The sequence below is a fragment of the Caenorhabditis briggsae genome (assembly GCF_000004555.2).
Source record: "Caenorhabditis briggsae complete genome, chrV, whole genome shotgun sequence".
NCBI classification, from domain to species: Eukaryota; Metazoa; Nematoda; class Chromadorea; order Rhabditida; family Rhabditidae; genus Caenorhabditis; species Caenorhabditis briggsae.
Window position 1 is genome coordinate 9,343,526 of NC_013488.2, and position 27,790 is coordinate 9,371,315.

Sequence of the window (27,790 nt, forward strand, 5' to 3'; positions counted from 1 at the left end):
TTTGCCCGGAATCCTCCTTTAATTTGAAAAACCACAATAACTTAGAATTTCGAAACAATCTAATTCTACAGTTATACAGAAGTTCAAAAAATAATTATTTTAGAACTACAGTAATTCAGAAGCCCAAAAAATGAAATTCTAGGACTATAATGAATCAGAAGTTCAAAAAATTAAAATTGTAGAGCTACAGTAATTCCGAGGTTGAAAACATGAAGTTCTAGAACTGCCCTAACTTTGAAATTAAAGGGGGACTCCGACCAAAAATTTTTATTGCCTCAAAATGTTTCAAAAAATATGTATTTTCCTAATATTATTGCGAAAAAATTCAAAAAGAAAATCCTAAATCCCCGAAAAACCGCGTTGAAAAAACATAGGATTTGAATTCCCGCGCAGTGAGAAACCTAGGCCACGGCATCATAGCGCCTTTCTGACATGCACATTTTTCCGGATTTTTTCGGTTTTCATGCCCGGCAGGTCAATAACGGAAAAAAACCACTGTTGACAACTTTGTAAAAACCGATTTCAAGCGCCGTGGCCTAGGCTTCTCACTGCGCGGGAATTCAAATCCTCGTCCATCCTCTCAACTTTTTCTGAAAATAGTTCCCTTTCAGCGGCATTCTCCTGGGATCCCGGATTTTTTTCAAATTTTTTCGCTATATATTAGGAAAATAGACAACTTTTCAAACATTTTAATGCAATAAAAATTTTTGGTCGGAGTCCCCCTTTAAAAACAATCAAATTCTTTGACTACAGTAATTCCGAGGTTAGAAAAAATCAATTTTTAGGACTAAAGTAATTTTAAGATTTAAAAAATCGAACTACCAAACTACAGTAACTTAGAATTTTGAAACTTTCAAATTCTATAGAACTACAGTAACTTTGAAATTTGAAAAAATAAAGTTCTAGGACTATGGTAATTCAGAAATTCAAAAACTGAAATTCTAGGACTACATTGATTTAAAAAAAAATGAACTTATAGGACTACAGTAATTCAGAAATTCAAAAAATTAAACTGTAGTTCTACAGTAATTCAGATGTTCGAAAAACAAATCAAACTGTAGGACTACAGTAATTCAAAAGTTCAAATCTACTAACTCTCAGACTCGACTGGATGTATATGTGGTGTGCGCTGTATCAAATCAATCCTTGGCTCATCACTTCAAACAAAATTTCTCTGAAAGCTCAGCTGAAAAAACTACCTGGAGCTGGCTTTGGAATGGCAGCTGCTCAATTCGTCTTTTTGGAAAGAAATGCAGAAGTGGATAAAAAGTCGTTTGACGATGCTATAGATTATTTCAAAAATATTGATAAGAAATATCAAATTTTGCTGTTTCCGGAAGGAACAGATAAATCAGAATGGACCACTTTGAAAAGTCGAGAATTCGCGAAAAAAAATGGACTTCGAAATTTGGATTATGTTCTGTATCCGAGAACTACTGGATTCCTTCATTTGCTGAATAAAATGCGAGAGCGTGAGTATTTTTGCCTTTTTTGAAGTTAGAAATCTGAAAAAACTGTTCTAAACAATCTAGAGTCTCTGAAAATTAAAAAACATCTTCCAGGAGAATATGTGGATTACATCTATGACATCACCATTGCATATCCCTACAATATTGTGCAATCAGAGGTATGAACACCCTTCTGTTCTTTCATTATTGCTCATTTCCAGGTTGATCTTGTTGTGAAAGGAGCAAGCCCACGAGAAGTTCATTTCCATATTCGAAAGATTCCGATTTCTCAAGTCCCATTGAACGAACAGGATGCTAGTCGATGGCTGACAGAGTAGTCGAACTATCTTTCATTTGGTTTTCGAACTTCTTTTTTTCAGCCGATGGACATTGAAGGAACAATTACTACACCAATTCTACAGTGAGGAGCAACCAATCAATAGGCAGTTTCCAGTTGAAAGAGGCGATGGGGTCTGGAGAAGTGTAAGTTTTTATGGGCTTGCAATTAAAGATTTGTGCTTTTTTTTCAGTGGAAAGAACCCCGACGTCATTTCTATGTAAAAGTAACAGCTCTCTGTTTCTGGACTCTCGTCATTGGCTTCTGTTCCTATCACATATTCTTCGTGAGAACCCTACAAGTAAGTTTTTTAATTCTTTCAATCCGAATCATATCCTCTAATTCAGCTTGGTTTCTTATACTTCTTCATCATAAGTACGTTCCTAAACTGGAAATACGGTGGAATAGACAAATTCATCATTGGCAAATGGCAGACTTCTGATGAAGCGAGATCCTCGTCATCGTAATCCGTCTAATTTTAAATCAATCATTCCAATCTACCTCGTCCTAGTCGATTCCATTCGTTTTTTTGTTCTGGCACCCGCACATCTGACACACTTTTGAGAGACTCATTCAAATGATACAATCGGGTATTTACTTCTTATTAATAATTGTTTAGATTTATTACAATAAAAATTTTTTAAATTGATAATCATTTTGTGGGAGGGCAATTAGAACAATGTGGAGCTCTAACAATCCAGATGAGTCTCCGCCCAGAGCTCTGTGATTGAAATCTAGTGCATCTCATTCTTATAAATTCGATGCATGTAATTTGTGGGATTATCCACATTACAATGTCTTTTCTTGTTTGTTAAACAAGAGCCGCCGTACAGTAAAAAAAGAGAGAAACGCGGGAGCAGCATTGCTTGCTACGCTACTCCCCATCGACTCTTAACTCTCTAAATCGTTCCCCCTGAGTTTTTCTTTGGAGGATTTTCACGAAAAAAGATGATTCACTTTGAGACTATCTTTGCGGATATTTCTTTGCGATCGAGCGGTGGTATGTCTTTTTTGCAGGATAAAATCTGTAGTTTGTACTGCACACTTTTTTTCTAAAACCTGCAAATTTTGAGGATGATGTTGATAGTTTAGAATTACTCTGAAACTGTTTGAAATATTTTTCAAAAAATGAGAAAGATTTTGCAGAAACTGAAAGCAGTTTCGAGAATTTTCAATTTGTTTGGGAAACAAATGAGTTTAATGTTTGCGTTCTATAGAGCCATAGAGCCTATTCTCCAAAGAATATCTTCTCACTCACTCAATTTGGGTTTTCTGAAACGAGAAGATTTGATTTGAGTTTGATATAAGTTATGAAAAGTTCCTAAATCTTTGAAAATTCATTGCTTCGAATTTTCCAATACAAAATATCGTAGACACTATAACAGAAGGCCCCCTCATACTTTGAGCTCAATTATATCAATTTCTATGACAGATGTCAGAAATGTGTCAACGGATAAATTGTTAGTGATAATAGGAAAAAATTAAAGCAGTTGACAGATTTATGATAGCTTTTATGAAATTGAGATACCATAAACACTTTAATAGAACGCCACCCCTAACTTGTAACTTTGAGTCAATTTCTCTCAGTTTCAGTGAAAGACATCAGAAAGTGATCAACTAATACAACACTTTTAATATTTCGATTAACATTTTATCAGTTGACCAATTTTTGATATCTGTCACAGGAAACGAGATACACATTCTCCACTTTGACGGTTTTCTGGAGCAGAATCTGCTAGCTTCCAAAAAGGAAACTCGGAGATTTTTTTCCGTACTACTCGAGTCACATAACTATAATAATTAAATTGAGAACAATTTTGAAGGATTTTATGCACTTCTAAAACTGTAATCTGAAATCAGAAATTTTTATAATCCAACTATTTATTGAACCAAACAAATTTTACATCTGAAAATCATTATTTTTATTGAAAACATAGAGTACAAGATTATCTTCACAACAAAATGTTTTCAGTTATGAATCTGCAAAATAAAAATGAAAAAAAAAACAGAAAAACATGAACATCCCTCTCCAACCAATCCATCAATATTTCAGACTTTCAGATGTTTTGGAAAAAGAAATCGAAATCCAAGTCTTCATTGGTTTCCTCACCAATCAGAGCGACATCTTTACCGACAATCAACGAAGTGAGTCTCTGTTTTTTTGTCGGAAACCTCAAAGAAGAAAAAAATTCTTCTCATTTTTTCCATTTGAAATCCAATCCAAAATGTTTGTGAGAGTATACGTGTGTGGCATTAATAGACGATCATCATCTCTCTTTCACACCTGGGTCTCTATATTTCTTTTTTCTTTTCTCTTATTTTTTCCTCTTGTCCAACACAACCTATGATGTCTTTTTGACGTTCTGCCTGCCCACCGCTTTGTCGCTTCTTATCACTGATTTGTTTGTCTCCATTTGCCGTTGATGATGTACTATAAAACGGGAGAAAATGAGAAGAACCGAAAGTTTGTTGCAACCTACGATTCTTCGTGTAAACATTGGTTTTGATTGAACACCTAAATCTTGTATTCCTTCCGATACAATCAATTTGAAGAGAGATACAATTCCATGATTCAATTACAATTTGAACTTTTCAAAAATCTGAGAAATCTGATTCATTAGGAAGAACCTTCTGATTCCTTATTTTATAAATGTTCAATTTAAGACTGTTCTCTATTTAAAACCCGTTCTTCTCAATTCTTCTTTCCGACATGAATCATTTTGATTTATATTCTGCATCTCTATTCTTTCCCCTTTTCCTGCATCTCATTTTGATAAATTTATGTATTCCCATTATTGTGTACGGTTTTCTTTTTTGACTTTTGCCCGGTTTGATATTGATTGATTGAATGGGAATTCGCATAGTTGGAGGTTAAATATGACAAAATCAGTTCCAGTTATACATTCTTATTTCTGAAAAGATTTCAACCGTGCAGATTCCGTTTTTCCTTGAATAGGAGGCCACCCAAACAGTCAACTTTAATTTCAATTATCTCAATTTCTGTGAAAGATATCAAAGTTTTGTAAACTGATAAATTGTTTACCATAATATAACAAGTAGTGATTTTCAAAAGTTTTAATTTTGGGAAAAATATTCAGAAAGTGTTAATATTTCTGTTATATTTGTTGAAAAAGCACGTTGCTCCCAAAAACTTAACGGTCCCATCTTTTGGGAGATTCAAAAGATTCACTAGCTCACAAAAATTTTTGAAATTTCAGTACTTTGATGTGAAAATTAAAACTTTTGAAATTCACTACTTGTTATATCATCAACATTTTATTAGTTGACAAATGTTTAATATCTTTCACAGGAATCGAGAAAGTTGGATTTCAATTTTTCGATTTCTTGAAAACACTAACTTCGAATTTTCTAATAGAAATACCGTAAAACAAAAGCACGCACACCGCCACTTTGATCATGTATTTCTCGGTTACCGTAGAAGATATCAAAAAGTAGACAACTGACAAAATATTTTTGATTTTATGCCTAAAATTTTGTCACTTGACCACTTTTTGATATATTTTACAAGAACCTAGAGATATGTGATCAAAGTTTGCGGTTCGGGTGGTCTTCCATTAAAGTGATTACGGTACATCTTATACGTCCAATTTGAGCTCAACTATCTCGGTTCATTCAAAAGATATCAAAAATTTATCAACGGATTAAAATGTTGGGAAAATTATGAAAAAGATTTTATTAGTTGACAATTTTTTAAAAAAATATTTAACAGGCACCAAGATGATTGCGCTCAAAGTGCACATATAGAGTGGCCCTCTATTAGGCCATTTATAGAATCTTTGATGATGGAAAACGTTTTGAAACTTAGTAAACTACTCCCTCAAATTTCCCCAAACATCGGTTTTATCTATCTGTTCATCTACTAATTCGGAAACATAGAATGTGAGAAGTATTCAAACTTTCAATCTGTACACCAACAACTTCTTATTGTAATATTCCCCGAATGTCTTTACCTTCCTCAACCCCTTCTACGTCCAACTGCCATAAATATATGTTTGCCATGTTGTCATTACATGCATCTCTATGGTGTTTAGTGTGTTCAATGTCGCAGATTTTTTTTCCTTTTCCGATCGATTCAATTGCCGTCTCTCTTTTCTATTTTTTTTCGATTTCCTCACCCTCTTTTTTCTCATCTCTCTCCTCGAATTTCAGTATATTTCTCTCATATTTCCGTCAAAATTTTCCGTCAGTTGGGAAAAGCGAAAGCAAGATTTTTTTGCTCTAAACATAACTTTTTGTGGGTGCCATGATGGCTTAGAGATACCAATTGGTTTTTACTTAAAGCTCTTATTTTCTTCTTTCACTAGCTCTCCCACTACACATATCAAGAAAATTGTAAAATCTATTTGTTTTTCTTTCCTTCTGATACCTTTCATATTGAATTATCATCAGAGAGATTGATAAGGAAAACGATCCAAAAGAACAGTTGTTCTTTTATTTTCAATCGAATTAACCTTCCCAATCACAAATCAACCACTTCTGCGGAGAAAAAAGTGTCACTTTTGAAACCGAACTGATGTTGATTGATGATAAAGAGTGGAGGGTTATTCTGAGAGTAACAACAGAGCCAATCAGTTTTACGATTGATTTTGTTTCAATAAAAATTTTCAAAAATTTTATAGATGATGAAAATAGTTTAATAGAAATTTTTTTTTGAATCAGCTCTCACAAAATGAATTCAATGTTTCGATTGTTCTGAAAATTTCTGATTGAATTTTCTCAAAATTCCGGAAGCTAGCATTTTCTGATTCAAACATAAATTTTTTAGATATATGAATTAGCCTACCTGTAAAACGTTTGCTGAGTTCAGCAGATACTGTAAACACTCCAATAGAGCGCCTACCAAACCGTCAACTTTGAGCTCATATATCTCTGTTCCTGCGAAAGCTATCAAAAAGTGCTTAACTGGCAAAATATTATTAATGTTATGATAAACATTTTGTTAATAAACCACCTTTTGATACCTTCCACAAGAATCAGAGTGTATACGGTAATTTTATTTTTCTGAAAATCGATTTTACAAGAATTCTTCAAAAATTTGGATTATGATTTTTGAGCCACTCACCTCGATTTGGTACTTCTCACTAATCACCAATTTCAATAGCCGGAAATATAAAAAATAGAGAAAAAAATTGTTGTGGACTCAATAAATGATGGAAACTAAAACACAAAAAAATGAGAACTAGAAGATTAGCAACTGCAGGTGTCGCCCAAAACACAAATGAGCCCCGGCTTGATTTTTTCTTGATCATTTCCACACTGACCGTGAGCGAAATAGTGTTTGAGAGCGAGATACGCAGACTAAGATAAATGAGTTCCGCCGTTTTGCGTTTTCCATCTTCCTCTCATTCTTCACTCGGCTTGCTCTCCAAAAAACAGAAGATTGCTGTAAAAAAGAATCAAAAATATAATAAAAAATGACTCCAAGAGTTTGTCTACAGTATTCTATTTCTTATGCATTATCTTCAAAATTTGTGGTTGGTTTGCTTTTTGCCTTTCCTTTGAATGCACCGTACTTTTCCAATAGGAGCCCACCCTATACATGCACTTTGAGCTCAATTATCTCGGTTCCTATGAGAGATATAAAAAACCTGTCAACTGATAAAGTGTTTATCATAATATTAACAGTAATTTATCAGTTAACAAATTTTTGGTATCTCTCACAGGAACCGAGATAATTGGGCTCAAAGTTGACGGTTTGAGTAGGATTCCGTTAGAGGAAATACGGAGCTAATTAGAGCAAATTGATTGCTTTCTACTTTTAAACTAATTCATATTTGTACAAACTAAAATTGAAATAATTAATTCCAGAAGTCAACTAGCAGCGGACGTCATCTTAGCGTCTCCGTCAGTCAGAACACTCAAAAGAATTTTGTGCGTTTGGTAAGAAATTCGTCCGAAAACTTTGCTATATTTCCAGCCAAGTCCCGTTCAAACGAGAAAAAAGATGGATACGATGCATGGATTTCTGGTTCCAACGTATACTTTACATGATTTTGATGATGGAGAAGAGTGTAAAGTTGTTCGTATGATTTTCCAATTATCCGGGGTTCCATTCGAATTCAAACATGTTCATCGTGACGATTACATTCTTGAGGGTTAGTTTAAATTTTTATAAATCCAATTATCTTTTTTTATTACAGACTACCCATTTTACGCTCTTCCAGCTCTCGAAATGAACGAAAGAAAGTATGGAAGTGTTCTCTCAATTTGCAGACATTTAGCATGGAGATACAGTAATCATTTTCATTTTTTGAATTTTTATTTTAACTTCAATTTTACAGACTTGTCTGGAAAAACCGCATACGATGATGCACAAGTCGATGATATTGCAGAGAAGGTGTTCGAAGTTCGAATGAGAATCAAAAATTGGATTGATCACATCGAACATGCTGCTGATCATGCCTGTGATGTGAGTTTCTAGAAACCACCATCTTCTATTTTTTTTTTCCTTTATTGACCTCAATTTTTTCGCAGGAGGAGTGCACTGAAGTAACCGCCGCCCGCCTGCTGACCGAGACACTATTCCCTTGCCTCGAGCGTGTGTTGAAGGCAGCACCCTCTTCATGGCTAGTTGGACACACAGTGAGTGTTGCGCGCGTAGCGCAGGGGGTTGTGGGTCGGCAGTGAATCTGCGACCCGCAAGTTCGACACCACCTGACAGAGCGGTGATGAATGCACGTATTGCTCTGACACCTCTTATGTTAGCGGTAAATTTCCGTGCCGCGATGAGTCCAATTGGATCTCTGAGCTCTTTTGAAGCTCTAAATTGTTGAAAGCATACTTACTGAATCTCGGCCGGCCCGGCCCAGCCCGCGGGCCAGGCCGGGCTGGAGAAAACTTATCCCGGCCGAGGTCCCGAAAATTTCAAATTTTTTTCTGTTAATTTTTGATACATTTTTGTCAAAATAATAATTTTAAAGCACGAAATTTATCCCATGACCCTTCCTAAACCTGAAAACAATGAAATTTTGATAAAATGTTCCCAAAAATCCAATTTTCTATCAAAAAATGACTCCTAAAAATTTTCGCCTCAAAAACCCGGAAAGTGTTGAAGGATTGTGTTGAAGGATTTATGTTTTCAGATGACCTGGGCTGATCTTCTGGTCGCCTGTCTTGTGAATCCCATAATCTACCATCGACCAAAACTTCTTCAGGACTTCCCATTGCTCTATTTGCACAACGAAAAGGTTGCACATCATGATGACTTAGTCGGATTTTTATATCATGTCAGAACCCGTAAATTCCAGGACAAAAAGTAAAAAACAAGTGTGGACTCTGTTCATGTATTGTTTTGAATGCATTTTTTATTAACTTTCAATTTTTAAGCCGGTTTTACTACTATGTCGTTTATAATTTGTGGGACAATAAAATCTTATGTAACATAGATATTTGTTGTTGAGTTGATTAAAATGTACGTCATCACGTGGGAATTCAAATGCCACATGAGGAGGTAACTGTTCAGCCAGTCACTCGCTTCTGCTTCTAAACCATAGCCAGCTGTTGTGTGCGTATTTGTAATTACAAAATTACGAGAATAAAATGAGCTTGTCGAAGAATCGGAAAAGTTTGGAATTGGATGAAGAAAATGAGTCGTCTGCCAACTATTTGCGTTCTCAATGGACCGTTTGTGTCAAATCTGCAAAAGTGTTGAAGAAGGTGACTGTGGTGATGAGAAGTGCCGAACGAGTGGACCGCGTTTTTGGCTCCGCGTGGATTTCATCGGAGAAGTACATGACAAAGGTGACCTAGCTATAATGCTTGTATAAAAATTTTCAGCTGTGGAAGATAAGAGCCTGCGGGCGTGGCCGAAGGTCCCACAACGACAACTACCGTAACCTAAAAATATTTTAATTTTCCGGAGGCTTCATACTACAAAAATAGTTCTAGGGTTTTTAAGTGTGCCTTTTCTGGTATTTAAAACACAACCTGAATTACGAAAAACAAAAAAACAAAAAAAAATTGAAAAATTAAAATTTCAAATGTTTTCAATCTTGGAATGTGAGAGGAAATGTTTATTTTCCGAATTTTAATTAGGAGAAAATAGCATAAAAATCTAAAATAAACAGTAAAAAACGGGAAAATAAATCCGGAAAATAAACATATTATTTTTTGGTTACTGTAATTGTCGTTGTGGGATCTTCGGCCACTGCCACCGGCTTTTCTCTTTCACAGAACCGATTTTTGTACCAGAATGAGAAATCCTTTATTTTTTTCAGATTTACGCTACAGACGTCAATGTTCCGAGAGGAGCAACTCTTCATCCACATAGCTACCAGTTCAACCCACCAATCACTAACATGGGTTTGAATTCGCCCAAAAGTTAAAATATCCAACTTCAAGATTTCAGGTAAATACTCATCTCAACTGATCGCTCGTGCTCTTCGTAACCGTGGAATCGAACCGAATGTGATTTTCTGTTCTCCAACACTTCGCACTCTTCAAACAGCAGCCGCAATTGCCAAATCGACAGGAGCCCGAGTTCTTGTCGAACCTGGACTCCTAGAGCCAATGGAATGGTACCGTAGAGCGGGTGCAAAACAGCTTCCCGATTTTATGGATGAGATTTTCGACATCCCTCAAATCGATAAAACTTAGTAAGTGATTAAAAATTAGTTTTTAAATGCATAATCTATGAATCATAAATATTTACATTCAGCAAACCAATATTCTCCATGCATGAGTTTACCAGCATGTTCGAGGCAAAAAGTCAGGATCAGTGTATTCAGCGTATCATGCTTGTTGTCAAAAAGTTTGAGTGTCTAACCTAGTTTTACCATTATGATAATTTTTCAGTATCTGCGTCATTTCACGTGATTGTCCAGCCATGATTGTTGGTCATGCTGTCACTATGGATGTCGCATCTCGTATCGGACAACACGGAGACATATTGAGCAGTGATAACATTGAAGACTTGACCTCATATGAAGATTCCACATATCCATCTGATCCAAGCGGTCAAGCTGCCAAACTAGAAATGGGGGTTCGTTACCCACCATCGAGTGTGATGGCATTGGTTCGTAGCAACGATGCTCCGCCACATGTGCTCAAAACTGTTCCGGACCTGATTCCACCACTCACCATGGGATCGTTTTCTAACAAGATTCTGCATTGAAATTAAACTTGAATGGAACATAAATGAAGTTCATTGATTGCTAATTTTTTTTTGAAAAAAGATTGTTTGAGAACCGTATTTCACATGTTAAAGATAAGAGATGGCATCGGTTATGAACAAGATAAAATTGGAGGTGACTGGGTTATAATAGATGGAGTCGCTTTCAGTCTGAAAACAACAACGCACGCAGATATATTACAGGGAAAACGGGGGTTATGATCGAGGGGTTTGGGAAAGAAGGAACGAAACTGAATACAGGAAAAAATTGAATATTGGTTATTTAAGCTTGACTAGAGCTGAACACACTAGCTTTTGGCTTCTGTGTCATGGGAGTAGATGAAAAGATTCGTGGATTGGCGGCTATCCCGAACATTTGTTGACCGAGAGACAAGTCGCAAGGGTCTGTTCTAACTGCTTCGACGGTCTGAAAATCAGAAACACATATTTGTAATGGAGCTAATATTCCAACTCACCGATTCTTGACTTTCTGCTCTCGTCACTTGGTGCAGTGGTACAATATCAAGTTCACTCAACGAATCGTTTCTGGCAGCCTGTAGAGATCGCAACACTTCTTTCTTTGAACGAATATCAGGATCGTATGGCACTACTGTCACTTTTCCATATCGTCGCCGGAATCGAGGCAAGCGAGTTGTGACGGTGTGCTTGACAGTGAAAAGGATTGCACCGATAAAAACAGCCAAGAAGAACAGAGATGTAATTGTCAGAACTAAAAAAAAAAGGAATGACTTGTAAAAAATTGTAAAAAAAATACTAATCGGGGCAAAGCTGAGTCTTGGATTGAAGAAATATGATCCACGAAGAGCGAGTACAAAGAAGAAGAGAAGAATGGCGAACAAAATTGCATAGCATACGTGTTGGATAGAGTAACGCCGACAGAAATCACCGAACGAGCCGTATTTATAGTATCGATACTTGACTCCACACCATTCACATGATTTATCGTGTTTCAAATGGTCTCGAATGCATCCATGATGGACCAGAAAACCGCAGAAACACGGGCGAATCAGTTTCGCATCATTTCGTTCCGACCATTCCGGATTTTGATAACTTTGATTCTGACACAGAGCACATGTGCTAGCGGCCTCCAACTGTTTTGGAGAACTCGTAGATGCCTTGTTCGACATGAACAATAGTCTGCCTGATATGCTTCTCGATGAAGATAGAGATTGTCGTGGTGTCGTCTGAAAAAGGAAGAATGAGCTTAGAATTTTAGAAAGTGCAAGGAGAACAAATTACCTGTTCTGGTCGGTACTTCTGATGGCATTGACTGCATGTACCACCGAAAAATGATTCGCTGTCTATGGCACAAGTCGTGTGGACGAACACTCTGCAAGGAGGAGAAAAATGTAACTTTCATCAAACCAAAAAACAGAGATTGTATCAGGTATTTTTCTCTTTTGAGATTTAAAGGAGTCATATGACTTGACAAGAGAATAAATAGATTTTTTAGAAGGGTTGGTCTCTCATCAATCAATTTTGAGAATTTTGATGAATGTGTTGACTTTTTACTCACAATGGACAATGACACGGCTTCACGAAATTCGGAACTGTTCCACTGATTTTATTGAGACACAGAAAACAAGAAATCGAGGTGTCCGCGGGAAGAATGCTTGTCTGAAAAAAAAAACGAATTTCTGCAAAACTGTCAATAAACGAGAAAGCGGTGCAGATAGAATGGACTGACTCAAAATTGAATGTGAACACAAATCGTTTGAATACATTTCACGGTTCAATAGGCAGAAAAGGGCTGAAATGGAATGATGGGCGACCTAGCTCTTATGATGACTTTCAGTGAGGAGAACATGAATAATACGAATGGTCTAGAGAGAAAAAAGAAAAGATTGGTCATAAACAGAGGGGATTAGAGCAGTGGATACTCTGAGGATTAGAACAATTATCTTATTTTTAGAGAAACCAAATTCTACTATTCGGATATCATAGAGCGAGAGAAACATTCTAAAGAGAAACGTTAAAGTCTGCCAATTTATTGGATAGACAGTGAATGTGATTGTTAGAGGATTAGTACAATGATGACGTAACATACCATCGACGGCACTTCTTGAATAGTAGAAAGTAACGGCGGATCACGCCGTTTCCGACCGTGCATCAGCCTTTTCGATGTCGTTGGAGGTAGCACAAAGGAGGCTTTCTGAAAATTGGAAATCGCAACAGAATCAAATTCATAAAGGACATCGCACTAGAAAAAAACTAACCTCATCTGCTGTCGATGTCGCCGTCACAGTCTCTTCATCGTGTGGGACGACGGATATGTCGGCGGGGAAGTATGCCTCCGCATCCATCTGATAGAGAGACACAGATTGTATAAAAAAAAAGTGGAGGCGAGGTGATAAGTGATTAGTTAATGTTTATAGTGATTTGATACAGGATATTCCGTCAGAAATTAGGTACGCCGGAAAGTATTTTTAATTAGGAAATTCAGATATCAGTTTCTAACAAAATTCGCTTTTTTTCATGAAGTTCAGAACATGTAGATGGAGAAAAAAAGGCAAATACAAGACATTATTTGTCGAACCCTAATTTCTAGAACATTCAGCAAAGTCCGATAGCTTTGCTTAAGATTTTTTAAATGGAATTATTATCATTGAGATTATTGGAGAAATTGAAGAATATTGAATGGAAAAGACAGACAGGAATCCATAAACAAAACATTGTCATGCGCCTATTCGAATTCGGGACATTTTCTGACTCATCGGTCATTTTTTAGCCAGTTTTTCAAAAAAAAAAACTCGAATTGATCAATAAAGAAATCAAAATCTATCGATCCTAGTTTTTCAGCGAAACAAACCGAAACAATAGTAAAAATCGCTGAAAATGTGTTCCACAGAAACAACAGTTTCAAAGCGCCGAAAAATACAGTAACCTAAGTTCCGTGCAGGAACCCATAAACAAAATATTTGCGTGCGCCTTTGAAATACGGTATTTTTTGACTTGTCGGTGTATCTTTTTCAGCTACTTAATAGTAAATAGTTTTTCAAAAAATAGAGGCAATTGATCAGTAAAGCGTTCAAAATCTATCAATCGCAATTTCTCAGCAAAAAAAAACAAATGTAAAGAAAGCTGAAAAACTGATTCGCAAAAATGCTTGTTTCGAATGCGCCGAAAAATACAGTAACCGAAATTCCGTGCAGAGACCCATAAACGACAAATAGTCGTGCGCCTACAAAAGTTCGGTATTTTTCTGACTCGGTGGCCTTTTTTTCAGTCAATTTTTGGATAAAAACTGAAATTTATCAGTGACTCGTTGAAAATGTATCGATCTCATTTTGTCAGCAAATCGTTTGAAGCACACTTGTCACATTATCAGTACATGTCCCGTTTATCGTTGTGCTTTCACATCTCTAAAGATATCTTCATTTTTTTATGACTTCCACGTATTTTCACTCGATAACCCATTCTTATTCAGTGGTTCTCCCTACCTGGTTTCTGCTAGCAGAATGGGAGTCTCGGAAAATGGAGAAGGCGAGTTTGATTACTCGATTAATTATGCATTAACTTCGATGTTTTCAGATTCTGGCGATTCTACTCTGCGGCGTAGCTCAAGAAAGCGCATACCGAAAAGGGATGATGACTTCGACTACGATTTCGACTATTATCGGAATGTGAGTTGCTAAAAGATTATCGATTGAAGTGTTTCTTTTCAGGAAAACCCATCAACTTCTGCTTTCCCAGTACAATGCGACTTTCCACCAGAATCTGTTGTTGAAACACCGAAAATTAAGAAATCGAGAGCCCCAAAAAGAGCCAAGTATTCACAGTTAGCGGAGATGACGGAGAACAATAACGCGAATGAGGATGAACAAGACAATAGCCTTGATTTTTCCATGATTTTAGAAGAGCGAAAAATTGATCCTGTGCAAGAAAAAGCGTTACTGGACAGTCTTATCAAGCTGAATCCTTCAGATTTGATCAATATGGATGTTTCTGATATAATCGATGTTCATTGTGAAGTAAGTTATACTTTCGGCTCCTGATTTATATTTAATTATTTCAGAATTTGAAGCGACGACTGGAGGGAATCACTCAGTTGTATTTGATCAGCAGATCCTCTACACCTCCGCCGACAATCGTTTCTCCTAGTTCTTATATCGAAATCGATTCGGAGTTCTGCTCTTTCATCGAATCAGAAGAGCTTGCTGTGAAAATGGTCGTTGAAGAATTGGTCGAAACTGTCTCCTTATCGAACCAATGATTTATATTTGCACTTAATAACCAATTCATTTTCGTAGCAGAGTTTCTACTCGTTACGAATCTGTTTTATACCCTGTTTTAGTTTTTTACAACACAGGATTTACTCGTTTTATACCCATCGTACTTGTTTTAAATGTTAGAAATCACTGATACAATAAAAATGCATATTTTTCGGTAAATCAATTTAGAATTTCCTCAAGATCAGACTAGACATCAGTGACGAATAAGCTTATGGGAACATTAGTGAATGTAATTTGATTTCAGGAAAAGAGAAATGAGAGTATAGCCGGGAGAATATCTATGATCACAAGATTTGGGAAGCAATATCTATAAATAATATTTTGTCGACACAACTGACCACAATTTGATTTCTTGACCAATGCAGCAGCTCTTTTTCATTCATCACAAAAAATGACATTGTACACTTTGTTTACTTTTACTCCAACACAAATGTAAGATCTTTTGAACAATGTGACCTACAAATTCCCAGACATCTCCGATTCTCGATCTCTTCCAGCAAGGACATCGGATTCGGAATGTGTTCGTGGGAAAATTCTCTATTTTTTTCTATTTTCTCTAGTTTCAAATATTCGGACTAGATCTTTTTTTCTGCCTCATGTTATGCTGGTACAAACGGCAGTGGCCGTAGCCGAAGGTCCCTAAAAATAGAAAAATGCGGAAAAAATGTTTTTCGGTTACTGTAGTTGTCGTTGTGGGACCTTCGGCTACCGACCACCGGTGTTTCTCTTCCCCACCACCGATTTTTTTCGTATTTTCGTACCATAATAACAGAAAAGCAAAATTTCAGATAATAACAGATTGCTGAACTCAATAATTATCTTTTCGCTCCGTTTTCAGTATTGTACTTCTTCTCCGCCCCATTTCTTCTAGAGCCTTTCCATTTCGCACGTCTTCTTGTATTGCTTAAAAATTCAGATCTCTTTTTCAAACCAATTCAGTTGGAAATTCCAACTTGGAATCAGCAGCTGAATTCAAAGAAATTCTAGTTTTATATATTTGTTTGTTTCTAAATATCTCCATGGCTCCTACTACAGAAAATTCTTCAATGAGTGAGTTCTAAAAAACAAAATTTTATTTAAAATTCCATTCTAAACTTTGAAGAAGCGTTGAAAGTCAACCTTGTGATGACTCCATCTTTATCTAGCTGCAAATTTTTTTTACTCACCTACCATAGCCCAACCATACCGTCAACTTTAAGCTCAATTATCTCGTTTCTCATGAAGATACCAAAAACTTGTCAACTAATAAAATATTCATCGGAATACTAGCAATATTTTATCAGTTAACAAGTTTTTGATAACTTTCATAAGTAGAGATAAAGGAGCTCAGAGTTGATGACTCGGGTGGTTATCTATTCAAGCAAATACTGTAGTTTCAATTGGCGTTTATTGTGTTTTATTTAATTCAGAACTGGAAACAGAATTTAAGAAATTGATAGAGGAAATAGTTATGAACCGAGAATAGTAAAAATTAAACTTCAAACATTGTTTTCCTGGTTGTGATGGACCATCTGAACCCTCGATTCTGATTTGACGTCAGTACTTCTAAATCCTAAATAATTATGAATTCAAGACTCGTATCACCACCCTCCTTTGCATTTTCTGAACTTTCTGTAACGTACTTCAACAACATCTTTCCAACATAGCCATTTTCTTTACCCGAAAATTGTGGGTTTACGTTCTCCACAGGTGCATGTGCATATTCATACAACCTTTCTCCCTCTCTTAAATCCATTTTCTTCGTCTTCCACCTCAAAAACAAGAATTGGTTTTGATCAATCTTATTTTTTCATTCATACTCCTTGATATATTAGGTTGGGTGGGCTACAATAAGCTATGCCAGGAAGTTCAGCATGACCAATAGTACCAATAAATCAGGTAAGAAATTTGGTATTCTGTAGTCGAAACTTCAAAAGTTGATGATTCATTTATGATCCAGAAGAATATTCTTTCATAGATCTCTGTTATACATATAAGAATCTTACAGGATCGTTCTACTTGAGAGAGACGGGAGAAATTAGGGACGTCTATCAAATATTTCTGTTGGTAGAATGCCCAGTCCACGTCATAAACATCATCTTGCTCCTGATGGCTCCAAATCTGATTTTCTCATCGAAGACATTAGTGAATCTCAACTTAAAAGTATCCCAACAATATCTTTTGATTTTTAAACACTATCATTCGTTTTCAGATGACCATTGCTAGCTATTTTCTCGCCGGAGTTCTCATGAGCATTTCTCGTTTAGCATGGCTCATTTGTGACTTATTTTGGGTTCCAATCGACCAAATGGAAATTCTGATGTATTCAAGATTAGTGTTCCAAACATCGAGTAATCTCTTCCCACTATTGCATCATTCTGATTTAACCTCACCATAGTCATCTTTTTCCAGTTGCCGCCCATCTCTTTGTATTGTCTGCGGAACGGGCGATTGCCACTTGTCGCTCGAAACAATATGAGCAGAACTCTTGCTATCCTGTCATTATTTTATGCTGCATTTTGACAGTAAGTTTCTCTATTATTTGTGTTTTCGGATATCAAAGCTTGAAGTTCTTTTGAATTTTTTGATTGTTTCTCTACTTTTTCGTTTCCACTATTCCATATTGTTCTTTTACTTTCTCATTTTAAATGAGCTAAAAACATTTTTATTGATCTTGTCATCTGCAGCTTCTTTCTAATCTAAATTGTGATATAAGTAGTGAAGTAGTGAATTTCAAAAGTTTTAATTTTCACATCAAAGTACTGAAATTTCAAAAATTTTTGGGAGCCACGTGAATCCTTTGAATCTCCCAAAAGATGGACCGTTAAGTTTTTGGGAGCAACGTGTTTTTTCAAAAAATATAACAGAAATATTAACACTTTCTGAATACTTTTCCCAAAATTAAAACTTTTGAAAAACACTACTTGTTATATCCATTGACTTCCAAGCATTTGAATCTAATTTCCCAGTATTTTCTTTCCTTGTTTTTGTTTTCCGCTTCTCCCGGATCAGATATCAATGGAGTTAAATATTGTCCTGAATCGGATCTTGCTATTTTTGAAAAATCAAAGTTCTAACTTTGTTTACTGATTACTTATTTGTCCTCTCCTAAATCCTTTTTCCAAGAGCACAATCATCTGAAATTGACCGTGAACACGATATTAGAAGCCCATCCTATACATGCATTTTGAGCTCGGCTATCTTGGCTCCTGTAAGAGATATCGAAAGTCTGTAAACTGAAAAAATGTTGGTGTTATTATGATGGATAATTTACCAGTTGAAAATTTATGAATACCTCTTGAAGAAATCAAGATAATTGAGCTCAAAGTGTTCGTGGGCTTCTATTAGAGCAAATACGGTCCCTTTCTAGAACTCATTTTTCAAAAGCACAATATCAGAAATTTCGTTACCAAAAAATCTAATTTTCAGTATCCTTATTCACTACTGCAACTGTATTCCAAGTACAACTTCGAAAAAGGTCGTGAGATAAATGTCGTTTTGTATCTAGGAGCTGCTGTGGTTTCGTTCTTGGTATGCGTTATTTTTTAAATGTTCTGAAAGTTTCAGAAATTTTCAGATATTGATGATTGTGTATCGAGTGAATAAGAAAAAAGTGAAGGAACGGAGATTTAAAGGTCCGATCAGTGAAGCTTATCAGGTAAGTTTTTAAATGGTCCCTTTACCATTTTTATCTATTGTTCACAAAGACCCACATGCAAATAACGAGACACGGGCGGGATAAACAGATAAACAGACACACATTCCCATGTGACGCCGATCCCTAATCAACAAGATATCTCCTCCCTAGTCAGCTGATATTAAATATTTTCATATTCCAATGTATACACTGACCCTTTTTGAAGACGAAAGATGAATGAACCGGTATCTGGGATGTTTTATATCTGATCACAACGGTATCCCAAGAACGTTCAAAGGACACTCTAGTTTTTAATCAAAGTTCAATTTCTTTGAAAAATGTAAACAAAAGTAAATTATGATGTGTGATATGCCATTTAGATCAAAGTATTTTTCAAGTATGATAGTTTCCTGGTTTGTGCAAAAAAACTTCTAGAGATCCTGAAAATGATTGGGTTTACAAGGAAATAGAAATTATCACATAGTTGATTTGATCCCACTGATTTTAAGTTTTGTTTATTCGAAATTGAAATCGACGCATTTATAGAAAACACAATTATTTAAAGGTCCTAACATTTTGAGTCACCTGAAATGTTATGTATTTTCTAAAATCATCAAGAAATTCTTCACAGGTGCATTCTGACTTTTCTGCAAGAATATCTTTCACCTGAAAATTTTTAACTGAAAAGGCATCAACATAATTTTGGGAGTTCATTTCGTAATCAATCCAAAGCAGTGCAAACACGTGCATTTTCAGAAATATCACCTGAATATCCAGGTGGTCATGAAGAAATGTTATATTTTTAGTGCTTGACTCAATTATGACGGCTGTCAGAGTTGAGGTTGAAACTGAATGAAATTGTTTCGGTGTAGGTGTAATTGGAAAGTTCTGGAAGGAAACGTGCATATCAAAAGTTCAAACATGTTTACATATACTCAAAAAGGTTTGATCTCAAAATCTGATCTTAAAAAAGTTCAATTTAATAGAGCTACTGTAACTTTTATTATTGTAAAACCAGTGATAGAAGGGCCCCTGTCAAGTTTGACCTCAATCCGGTTCATGTGGAAGATGCAAAAAATGTGTCAACTAATAAAACGCTTCTTCTGTATAGCATGGTAAATAATTTATCAGCTGACGACTTTCTCATATCTTCGATATGACAAAAATTGGCTCAAAGTTAAAAGGTTCTTCTATTACTGGCTCACGGTATCTCGGGTTCCTAGAAACACCTGAAAAATTCCTAACCGAAAAGCTTATCATCTTACAGGATTTTTATCAATAAATTTTAACAATAGTTTTGTTAGCAGCTGAGATAATAAAGGACCCTAAGACCTGTAATAGAATCCTTTTGATATCTTTCCAGGAACCGAGAAAAAATTGTTGAAAGTTAAATGTTTTGGGGCATCGGAAAAATTCCTAACTGATTATCATAATGTAACAAGGTATTTATCAAGTGATTTCTCAAATATTTTTGTAAGGACCTGAAATAATGGAGATCAAAAATATTTCTTGTTACAATAACTGAAAAAGAGCATCAACTTCAATCGTTCAAAAATTCTAAGCCGACAGAAACTCCACTTTCCATTGTTTTCTGATTTCGTCCTCTTATCATGTCCCCCGTCTTTTGGCCAGACCCGGTCATTATGCAAATTGTCTATGTATCATGTGAATTTTGATCGGATTGATATGATACCTAAATATTGAGAGAATGAGGAATCCCCCCGGTCTTCTTTCTGATCATAAGTAGAATCTGATTTGCAACGGAAAGCTTTTGTGGGGTGCAGACCAGACGTAAACAGAGGAGAACCTGATCAAAAGAAGAAGAAGAAGATGCTGAAGACGTTGAAACCTTGAGAGAGGGCATCCCCCGTTTCACATGAATCCCTCGGGGAAGCCCTTGATTCTTTGTGAGAAGCTGAAGAAAATTCTGAAGAAAGGAAGGTCCTCTAACAGATGTTACAGTCTAGAATGTGTAATAAGTGAATGAATGAAACACTTGTTGTTCTTGTTACTACTGATAACTGCTGATTCTTGAAGAAAAAAAAACTAAATAAAAGAAAAAGAAGAAAAAAGATAGGCAGAAGCTGTGTCAAGTGTAAAATATGTTTGGCAAATGAGAAAAGAAAGTAAATGGTCATGTGGGATGAAAAGTTTTCGAAGAGAGAGAGACAATAACTTTAGAAATGAGGAATGTACCCGGGTTAGCTTCAATAAAACGGTCAGAGATCAAACTATCTGTCACAAGTTGGCTGGAACACAATGAACAAAATTATACTTGTCGACGGGCCTATTCCGAACCGGCACGGGCCGGTGGATAACTCCCTTCAAAATTGAAATTGTGGTCAAAACAACATACCAGATGATAGAACACGACGAGATCTATTAGGGCAAAGATCGTCGGCTAGGCTGAAAAATGCCGGTCGATTTTTATTGGAGTTAGTAGAGCTTGTCGAACTCTATCACATGGTATGAAGTTTTGCTCAAAATTTCTATTTTGAGGAAAGTTATCAGCCGGATTGTGCTGGCCCGGAAACTGCCCGTCGACAAGCATGAACAAAATTGCATAAATAGCTTAGTAATCATTTTCCAGGTTCGAGAAAACATCCGAACATCTCGTCTGCTGCTCAAAATCTTTATAATCTTCTCATTCTTCGTTGGACTATCCACATATTTCCTCCTTCGATTCTCGGCTTCCCTTACTGACCCAAAACAAAAATGGGTCACTATCACAAACGGTTTTCTTTACGACATGCTCATCTCAACGGGTACCACAACCACGACAATTGTATTTCTCCACTTTTTGATCCCAGACGAAACACAAAAGAAGTGGTCGCATATACTACGTAAGATACAAAAGGAGAACCGGAATCATAATTTCAAATTTTACAGATCTATCCTGTTATAATCATAACGTCACTCCAGAAAGCAAACGACTAAGGTTCAAGAGTATCCATGGGGTCGACGTGGATGTTGGTAATGGAACGGTAAGAACTTCATCCCTCCGGGTCCGATACATAGATTTCAACTTATTCAAAAGTTCCAAAAATGTTTACGGTTCGCCCAAAAGATGTTTGGTTATCCATTCCACGACAAACACTAACTTCCTAGTACCAAGTGTACATATAACTAACTTATCTATGGCCCTTATGATCTATGTAAACCAGTTTTTCGTTAGTTAGTGAATTGGTTTCGGAGGACGCCTGGAACGTACGTACGTACCAAACCATAGAGAGTACGGTATCTATGTTTTGTTTCACATGAATAAACATTTTAGGTGGGGAAAAATATTTCAAGGTTTTGGGATGGGAGAAATGGGAGATGAGAATACGAATAAGAAGAAGAAAATGCAATGAATAGAATCGTTAAAAAAGTGATTTATTTCAGGCAGAAGAAGAGGCTAGAGTATACTTCAGCCAATTATCACAGGCCTGGAAACTGTAGAAACGAAGGAATGGAGGAGATCGATATGATGACTTTTTAATGTTTTGTGCTTCTGGAGGATTTTGAAAATTACCTGGGAAGGTGAGGAGGACACAATCGAAACGAAGAAAAACCACATACCGTACGGACTCTCATAGAACTCCACCCAAACCGTCAACTTTAAACTCAAATATCTCGATTACTGTAAAAGGTATCAAAAAGTTGTCAACTGATAAAATTTTAGTGATAGTATAATACGCATTTTGTTAGTTGACCACTTTTTGCTATCTTTCACAGGAACTGAGATAAATTGGCTCAAAAAGTATAGTTAGAGGATCATTCTTTTAGTGGGTTTACGGTATTTAATTTGTACAGTTTGCATAGGTTTTGATGTGAAAAAATTTTAAAAAAAATTAAAAATTCCAAGCATTAAAAATTCCATTAAAAATTCCAAGCATTTTAAAATTAAAAATTATTAAAAATTCCAAGCATTTCCGGCTTAGATTTTGCTTTCCAATGGAATTTTCAAAGCTTTTTGAAAAAAAAGAGGAAGAAGAGCGCAATTCTAATTTACCGTATTTCCTCTGATAGAAGTCCAATGGAACCGCCAACGTTGAGCTCAATTATATCGATTCGTGTGAAAGATACCAAATATTTTGTAACTGATAAATTATTTATTGTAACACGACCAAGATTTTATCAGTGGACACCTTCTTGATATCTCTTATAGAAGTTGAGATAATTGGGCTCAAACTTGACAGTGTGGGGCCCGGTGAGAGAGTTGTATACGGTTGCCTTCAATTAGAGTGTTTACATAGTCGCGGAGTACTGTAAACAAAATGTCAGGTCCATCAAATTGCATTTTTGTTGATACTGTGTTCTCCAGGTTGGCATCAGAACACAGACCTTCATAACTTGTAAACATCTGAAATTCACGTTGTCTCCAAAATTATTCTTTGTACCAACATTTTACCAAAAAACCAAAACTTGCACCTTTTTTGATTCTTTGGGTCTCACTATCCAGTTTTTTCAATAGTTCAAGTCCTTCGGAAAGTACACTTTTTGTCATCAAAAATCATTTTCGCCATAGTTTTCTAGACTGTTTTCAGTCGTAAACATCATTCTGAAACTGTTTACTTTCATGCCTCAAAAATCTGACATCGTCTTTTGGAAGGGAATCCCTAGAGGGATGAAAAATGTACATCGATTTTTGAATCCTACCAATCCATGATTCCCAATTAATTACATATAATTTGGAGAATATCAAAAAGTCATGGGATACACACTTCCTTGACCTATCAATCATGTTGTCAGTTTCGACTTTGGACCACACTGATTCCAGTCTGTCTCCCTCTCTCTACTACTTTTTATGATCACTGTCATTTTTCGTTTATTAGATTTAGAAAAGAGAGAGAGGAAGGGTGCAACTATTAATTGCAGATCGAAAAAGGAAGATGTTGTTCTTCTACCCCAACTTCTATTAATTTTCAGCCAGTCCCATGATCTTTCATTGATTACTGTAGTCTGTTTTTCATGTGAATACTGACAAGGAAAGGGGAATCCCGAGGCATGAAAAAAAAACAAAATCGAAAGTACACTCTTCATAAGATGACACATTACATTTTTGATTGTGTTCTGGAGCTGCTATAAGATGTTCTGAAATGTGGTTCCCTCTGAAAACTTCAGTCTTGTGTTCGAAATTTTCCACCACGTCATTAGAAGGCAATTAAAGTTTACTTCCAATTAGTTAAATTACCTAAAATTGTGAAATTCGGTTTCTGAAGTGTGACACACCCAGTGACAGGTGAACTCAAAATTCCTATTTCCAAAAGTTTGTTGCAGACTACCTCTAGAAGATTTTTTCGCCTAAAAATTTCCATTCACTCTCGGTCTCTTCGTTTGCAGTACGAGCCCCAGTCACCTGACAACCTCGAACACTTGATACTGGTTTCAGTATTCACCAACCTTGAGAATCTGAATTTGATTGAACGGAAAGTGGGAAAGCGAGACAGAGAAACCAAGAGAGTGAATCAGGGTCGGTCAGTTTGTATTCGTTCGATGGACCCGGAGACGTCGTCGAATCGGTTGGCGGGAAGAGGTCGTAAATTAGCCGAAATGTGGCAGCATTGCATCTTAAACAGTTTCTCCCTTCTTCTTTGCATGTGCCTTGGTTGCGCCGAACTGGTGGCGTGTTGTCACTGATACAGTATACCTTGTTGAGAGAAATTAAAAGTTCACAAATCTACAAGAACCCAAAAAAGTGGATAGGAATGAGGAAGTAGGATTAATTAGAGAAAAAATCTGGATGGGCAAAGGTGGAGAGCAAAAGGTCAATAATTCAAGTAATACAGAATCTGAAACCCTACATATCGGGACCATAAAAATCCACCTGAAGAAATTTCTAGAAGGGCTGCAACTAGAACAACTTCTAGTTCATTTATTACAGATCAATTTAGTGTAAAACCTAGGATAGGAGGTCCCCTTACTTCAACTTTGAACCAATTTTTCTCGGTTTCCGTAAAAGAGATGAAAAAACTGTCAACTGATTAATTGTTTATCATACTATCACCAATATTTTATCAGTTGAAGGATTTTTGATATCTCTTATAGGCATTGAGATAATTGACCTCAAAGTGCGTGAAAGTGTGGAGAACAAATACGGTAGTTTAGGAAATTCTGAATTCATACGAAAGTAAACAAAAATGAACAAAAAAAATGTTTTAAAGCATTGACAGCTAGAAGCCAAAAAATGAGCAACTTCTCTCAATCCGGATCAATCTGAATCCATTTACATGGATCTCACTTTTGATCCATCTCTGGCAAGTCCTTGTATTTCCAGAAAGTAAAAAACCAGATCATGCTACATTTTGTACCAAATATATCCATAGGTCAGATCATGCTTCTGTTTATCCCACCAGCTTGGAATAATATTTTCCAATTACTTCTCATGTTTCCAATCAGCTGATGAGGCTGGGTCATAGTCCCATTTTAGTGTAAACTTTGAATGAAAGTTCGTCTAATCCTTCGATCTCACGTGTATTCTTTGCAACAATAAGACGTCAACAACTCATGAATGGCACTGTCGAGTCTAGAATTTTTCCGGCACTTCATCAGATGACACTATCCGTATTTTGGGGTCACGATTCTCTCTGTTTCAGAATCGAATTCATTTAATCACATGTAGCACTTTTCGAAGTTGTATGCAAGTTACTGTTTGCAACACGATAAGTTGTCAACAATGACTCGTGAATGAAGGAAGGAAAATTGACAATTCCATAAACATCTCCTGACAGACGGGACGTCTTTTTTCGTTCTCAAAGGATCTTTGTCCTTTCTGCCTTCATTGTTTCCTTCTTTATATTTGTTTCCTTCTTTAGCCAATTGACAAGAGACGCTGATTTTCCGTTTTGCCTGTGGTTGCACTCAGTGCTTCGGGCACTCTGAACTGGTACACGACGACACAAAACGCGACGGCCCGAATCGTAGTCGTCTTCTTTTTTCTCTGTAGGAATGGGGCGGAAGGACCAATAAATCTCGATCCGTCAACAAACGGTCACATGCTTTCTAGGGGGAAATGGTCTAGGATCTCTTTGGTTTTCACACTGTCTTTTCAGTTCAACGAACAATTCAACGAGTCTCTTATTCTGCAATCTCTAACGACTTCTTCTTCATCTTCTTCTTCTGCCGCTTCTAACGATATGCCGAAGACGTTGAAATCGTAAAATTTGTACGCAGAGGGATAGGGATAGAGAGAAGGCCTTTTTCCTCTCTCTTACGTCTTCTGGCACGTGGCGGAAGATCATTAGAACATAACACATTCACGTGGCGACAACGACGGGCGTGGGACTTTCAACGGGAGAGGATTGTTTCCCGTTGAAGAGAATTCAGAATGATAGACAAATTCTATGATAGAGAATGTAGACGTTACACGCAGAGATAGAGACTGCCTCGGGCGGACCGAAGTTGTCTGAAGCCGCGCCTTCTCAAAAACTATGGTATAAAAGAGATCGGGGGTATCCCTCAAATGAACCCATTTTAAAAGGTTTCATTCAAAAAAGAAAAAGAATAAAGAGAAGAAGAGAAAAAGAGAAATAGAGAATAAAAGGAAAAATATGAAAAAGTTCTTTTTGTATGTTTCTTTCCGTCTCTTCCGTCTTCTTGTCTTTCTTCTTTTCTGTCCGTTTCTATGGGGATTCCCTTTCGTGTACACTTTTCTTATCAATTCTTATCCATGCCAAATTTTATCTTCCCACTTTTTCAGAAGCACTTCCTCACACTCACTCACTTCAAAAAAATCATGTCTGATGCTATCTTCACCCGCTCCGAAGTCTCCATGCACTGTGGCGAGGACGACTGTTGGATTATTGTTGGAAACTATGTGTACGACGTCACCAAGTTCGTCGATATGCACCCAGGAGGCCCAGAAATTCTTCTCGAATTTGTAAGTTAACATTCTAAGCCATAAAAAGACAAGGTTTTAATTTCCCTATTTCTTTCAGGCCGGAGGTGATGCCACCGATGCATTCGAGTCCGTTGGACACTCAATGTGTGCCCGTATGATGCTCACAAAGTTCAAGATTGGATCTCTCCCAGAAGAGGAGCGTCCAGACTTCGTTCAAGCTGAATACATCACCCACGCCAAGATCTCTCTTCCAATGGCTCATTAAATGAGACAACATCATACCCACTTTCTTTCATTTCTTTTCGTATTTTCATCAACTTTTACCATCTCATGACTGACTGCCACGTTATCGGCGGTCCTGAAACTTCCCATTACGGGTACATTTTCTCGACTCAATTCTAGTCAAATCAAAGCCATGTCCCTTGTTGCTTTTCCATGCGTCTTTTCGCCGTTTTTTTCACACTGTCAACCTTTTTGTTTTTTTTTCTATTCACTTCACACCTTTGTGAGCATAATTCTGTACGGAACTACCATCTCGGGTACAAATTGTAAAAAAAAAGAACGTTCAAAAGTAAACGAGTAAAAAATTTAAAGTCATACTCTTTTTTTCACACAGCATCTTACAAGCTAAAAAAACACATGTTTTCTTTATTGACTTCGTATCAGAAGAAGAAGAAGCATGAATCTTACTGTAGAAACGGGTTTTGCATAAAGGAGAAAGCGTAATCAGAAGTCCAGTTTTCATTGATTCAGACTTTGGCGATGATCTTTGATAAAGTTCATTTTTGTTCAGTTTTCCGTGAATACATTGTAGTCCCAGTGGTAAATGAAGACAGCCGATAGTTCAATAGACATGAATTTTGACACTTTTGCTAAATAAGAACAACTTGATCATCGTTCTCGAGCAATCAGAATTCATAAATTGATTACTGTACTTTATCAGGCGTTTCGAATACCAGCTGATATGTTTTTAGTCACGAGGAAACGTGCGTTGCTGTGAAGCCTAATGCGCCAGTTCCATCTGCAGATCTTCTATAAGCTTCCAAACACCAGATGCACCCAAATACTTCATTCTGTTTTGTTCCACATTTTCTTTAAGCCTGCATTCATTCGCCTTACAATAACACTTCTGATCGGCGAATTCGTGTGGAACACAGATGACGCAAATTTCAGATTCATTCTTT

General features: G+C 36.5%; 5 protein-coding genes across 5 annotated transcripts in view; 4 read left to right on the forward strand and 1 right to left on the reverse strand.

Annotated features, from left to right (window-relative positions):
- Cbr-bus-18 overlaps window positions 1-2,252 on the forward strand; it is a gene marked incomplete at both ends in the record, with an annotated part of 5,311 nt that extends 3,059 nt beyond the window's left edge. The window contains 6 exons of the mRNA XM_002636529.2: window positions 1,102-1,472; window positions 1,563-1,627; window positions 1,670-1,782; window positions 1,829-1,931; window positions 1,979-2,086; window positions 2,133-2,252. Of these exons, the coding sequence (XP_002636575.2) occupies window positions 1,102-1,472; window positions 1,563-1,627; window positions 1,670-1,782; window positions 1,829-1,931; window positions 1,979-2,086; window positions 2,133-2,252 (880 nt within the window). The remainder of the gene's footprint in view (window positions 1-1,101; window positions 1,473-1,562; window positions 1,628-1,669; window positions 1,783-1,828; window positions 1,932-1,978; window positions 2,087-2,132) is intronic.
- Window positions 2,253-7,220: 4,968 nt separating this feature from the next.
- Window positions 7,221-10,918, forward strand: CBG23268 (the record flags this gene model as incomplete). The annotated part of the gene is made up of 13 exons (XM_002636528.1): window positions 7,221-7,280; window positions 7,615-7,686; window positions 7,724-7,901; window positions 7,947-8,039; window positions 8,088-8,215; window positions 8,281-8,415; window positions 8,889-9,042; window positions 9,063-9,182; window positions 9,341-9,546; window positions 10,023-10,107; window positions 10,154-10,400; window positions 10,463-10,555; window positions 10,600-10,918. The coding sequence occupies 13 exons, from the start codon at window positions 7,221-7,223 to the stop codon at window positions 10,916-10,918; spliced, it is 1,890 nt and encodes a 629-aa protein (XP_002636574.1).
- A 280-nt stretch (window positions 10,919-11,198) lies between these two features.
- CBG23267 lies at window positions 11,199-13,239 on the reverse strand (the record flags this gene model as incomplete). The annotated part of the gene is made up of 6 exons (XM_045237499.1): window positions 11,199-11,342; window positions 11,392-12,120; window positions 12,176-12,266; window positions 12,453-12,553; window positions 12,984-13,088; window positions 13,153-13,239. 6 exons carry the CDS (start codon window positions 13,237-13,239, stop codon window positions 11,199-11,201), a joined length of 1,257 nt encoding a protein of 418 aa, XP_045097801.1.
- Window positions 13,240-14,394: 1,155 nt separating this feature from the next.
- On the forward strand, window positions 14,395-15,149 carry CBG27052 (the record flags this gene model as incomplete). Its single annotated transcript, XM_045237500.1, has 3 exons — window positions 14,395-14,559; window positions 14,602-14,907; window positions 14,952-15,149. 3 exons carry the CDS (start codon window positions 14,395-14,397, stop codon window positions 15,147-15,149), a joined length of 669 nt encoding a protein of 222 aa, XP_045100603.1.
- Window positions 15,150-17,359: 2,210 nt separating this feature from the next.
- CBG23264 lies at window positions 17,360-26,871 on the forward strand (the record flags this gene model as incomplete). Its single annotated transcript, XM_002636526.1, has 8 exons — window positions 17,360-17,498; window positions 17,560-17,672; window positions 18,577-18,678; window positions 18,725-18,805; window positions 21,375-21,627; window positions 21,674-21,768; window positions 26,466-26,645; window positions 26,704-26,871. The coding sequence occupies 8 exons, from the start codon at window positions 17,360-17,362 to the stop codon at window positions 26,869-26,871; spliced, it is 1,131 nt and encodes a 376-aa protein (XP_002636572.1).
- Window positions 26,872-27,790: the final 919 nt, after the last annotated feature.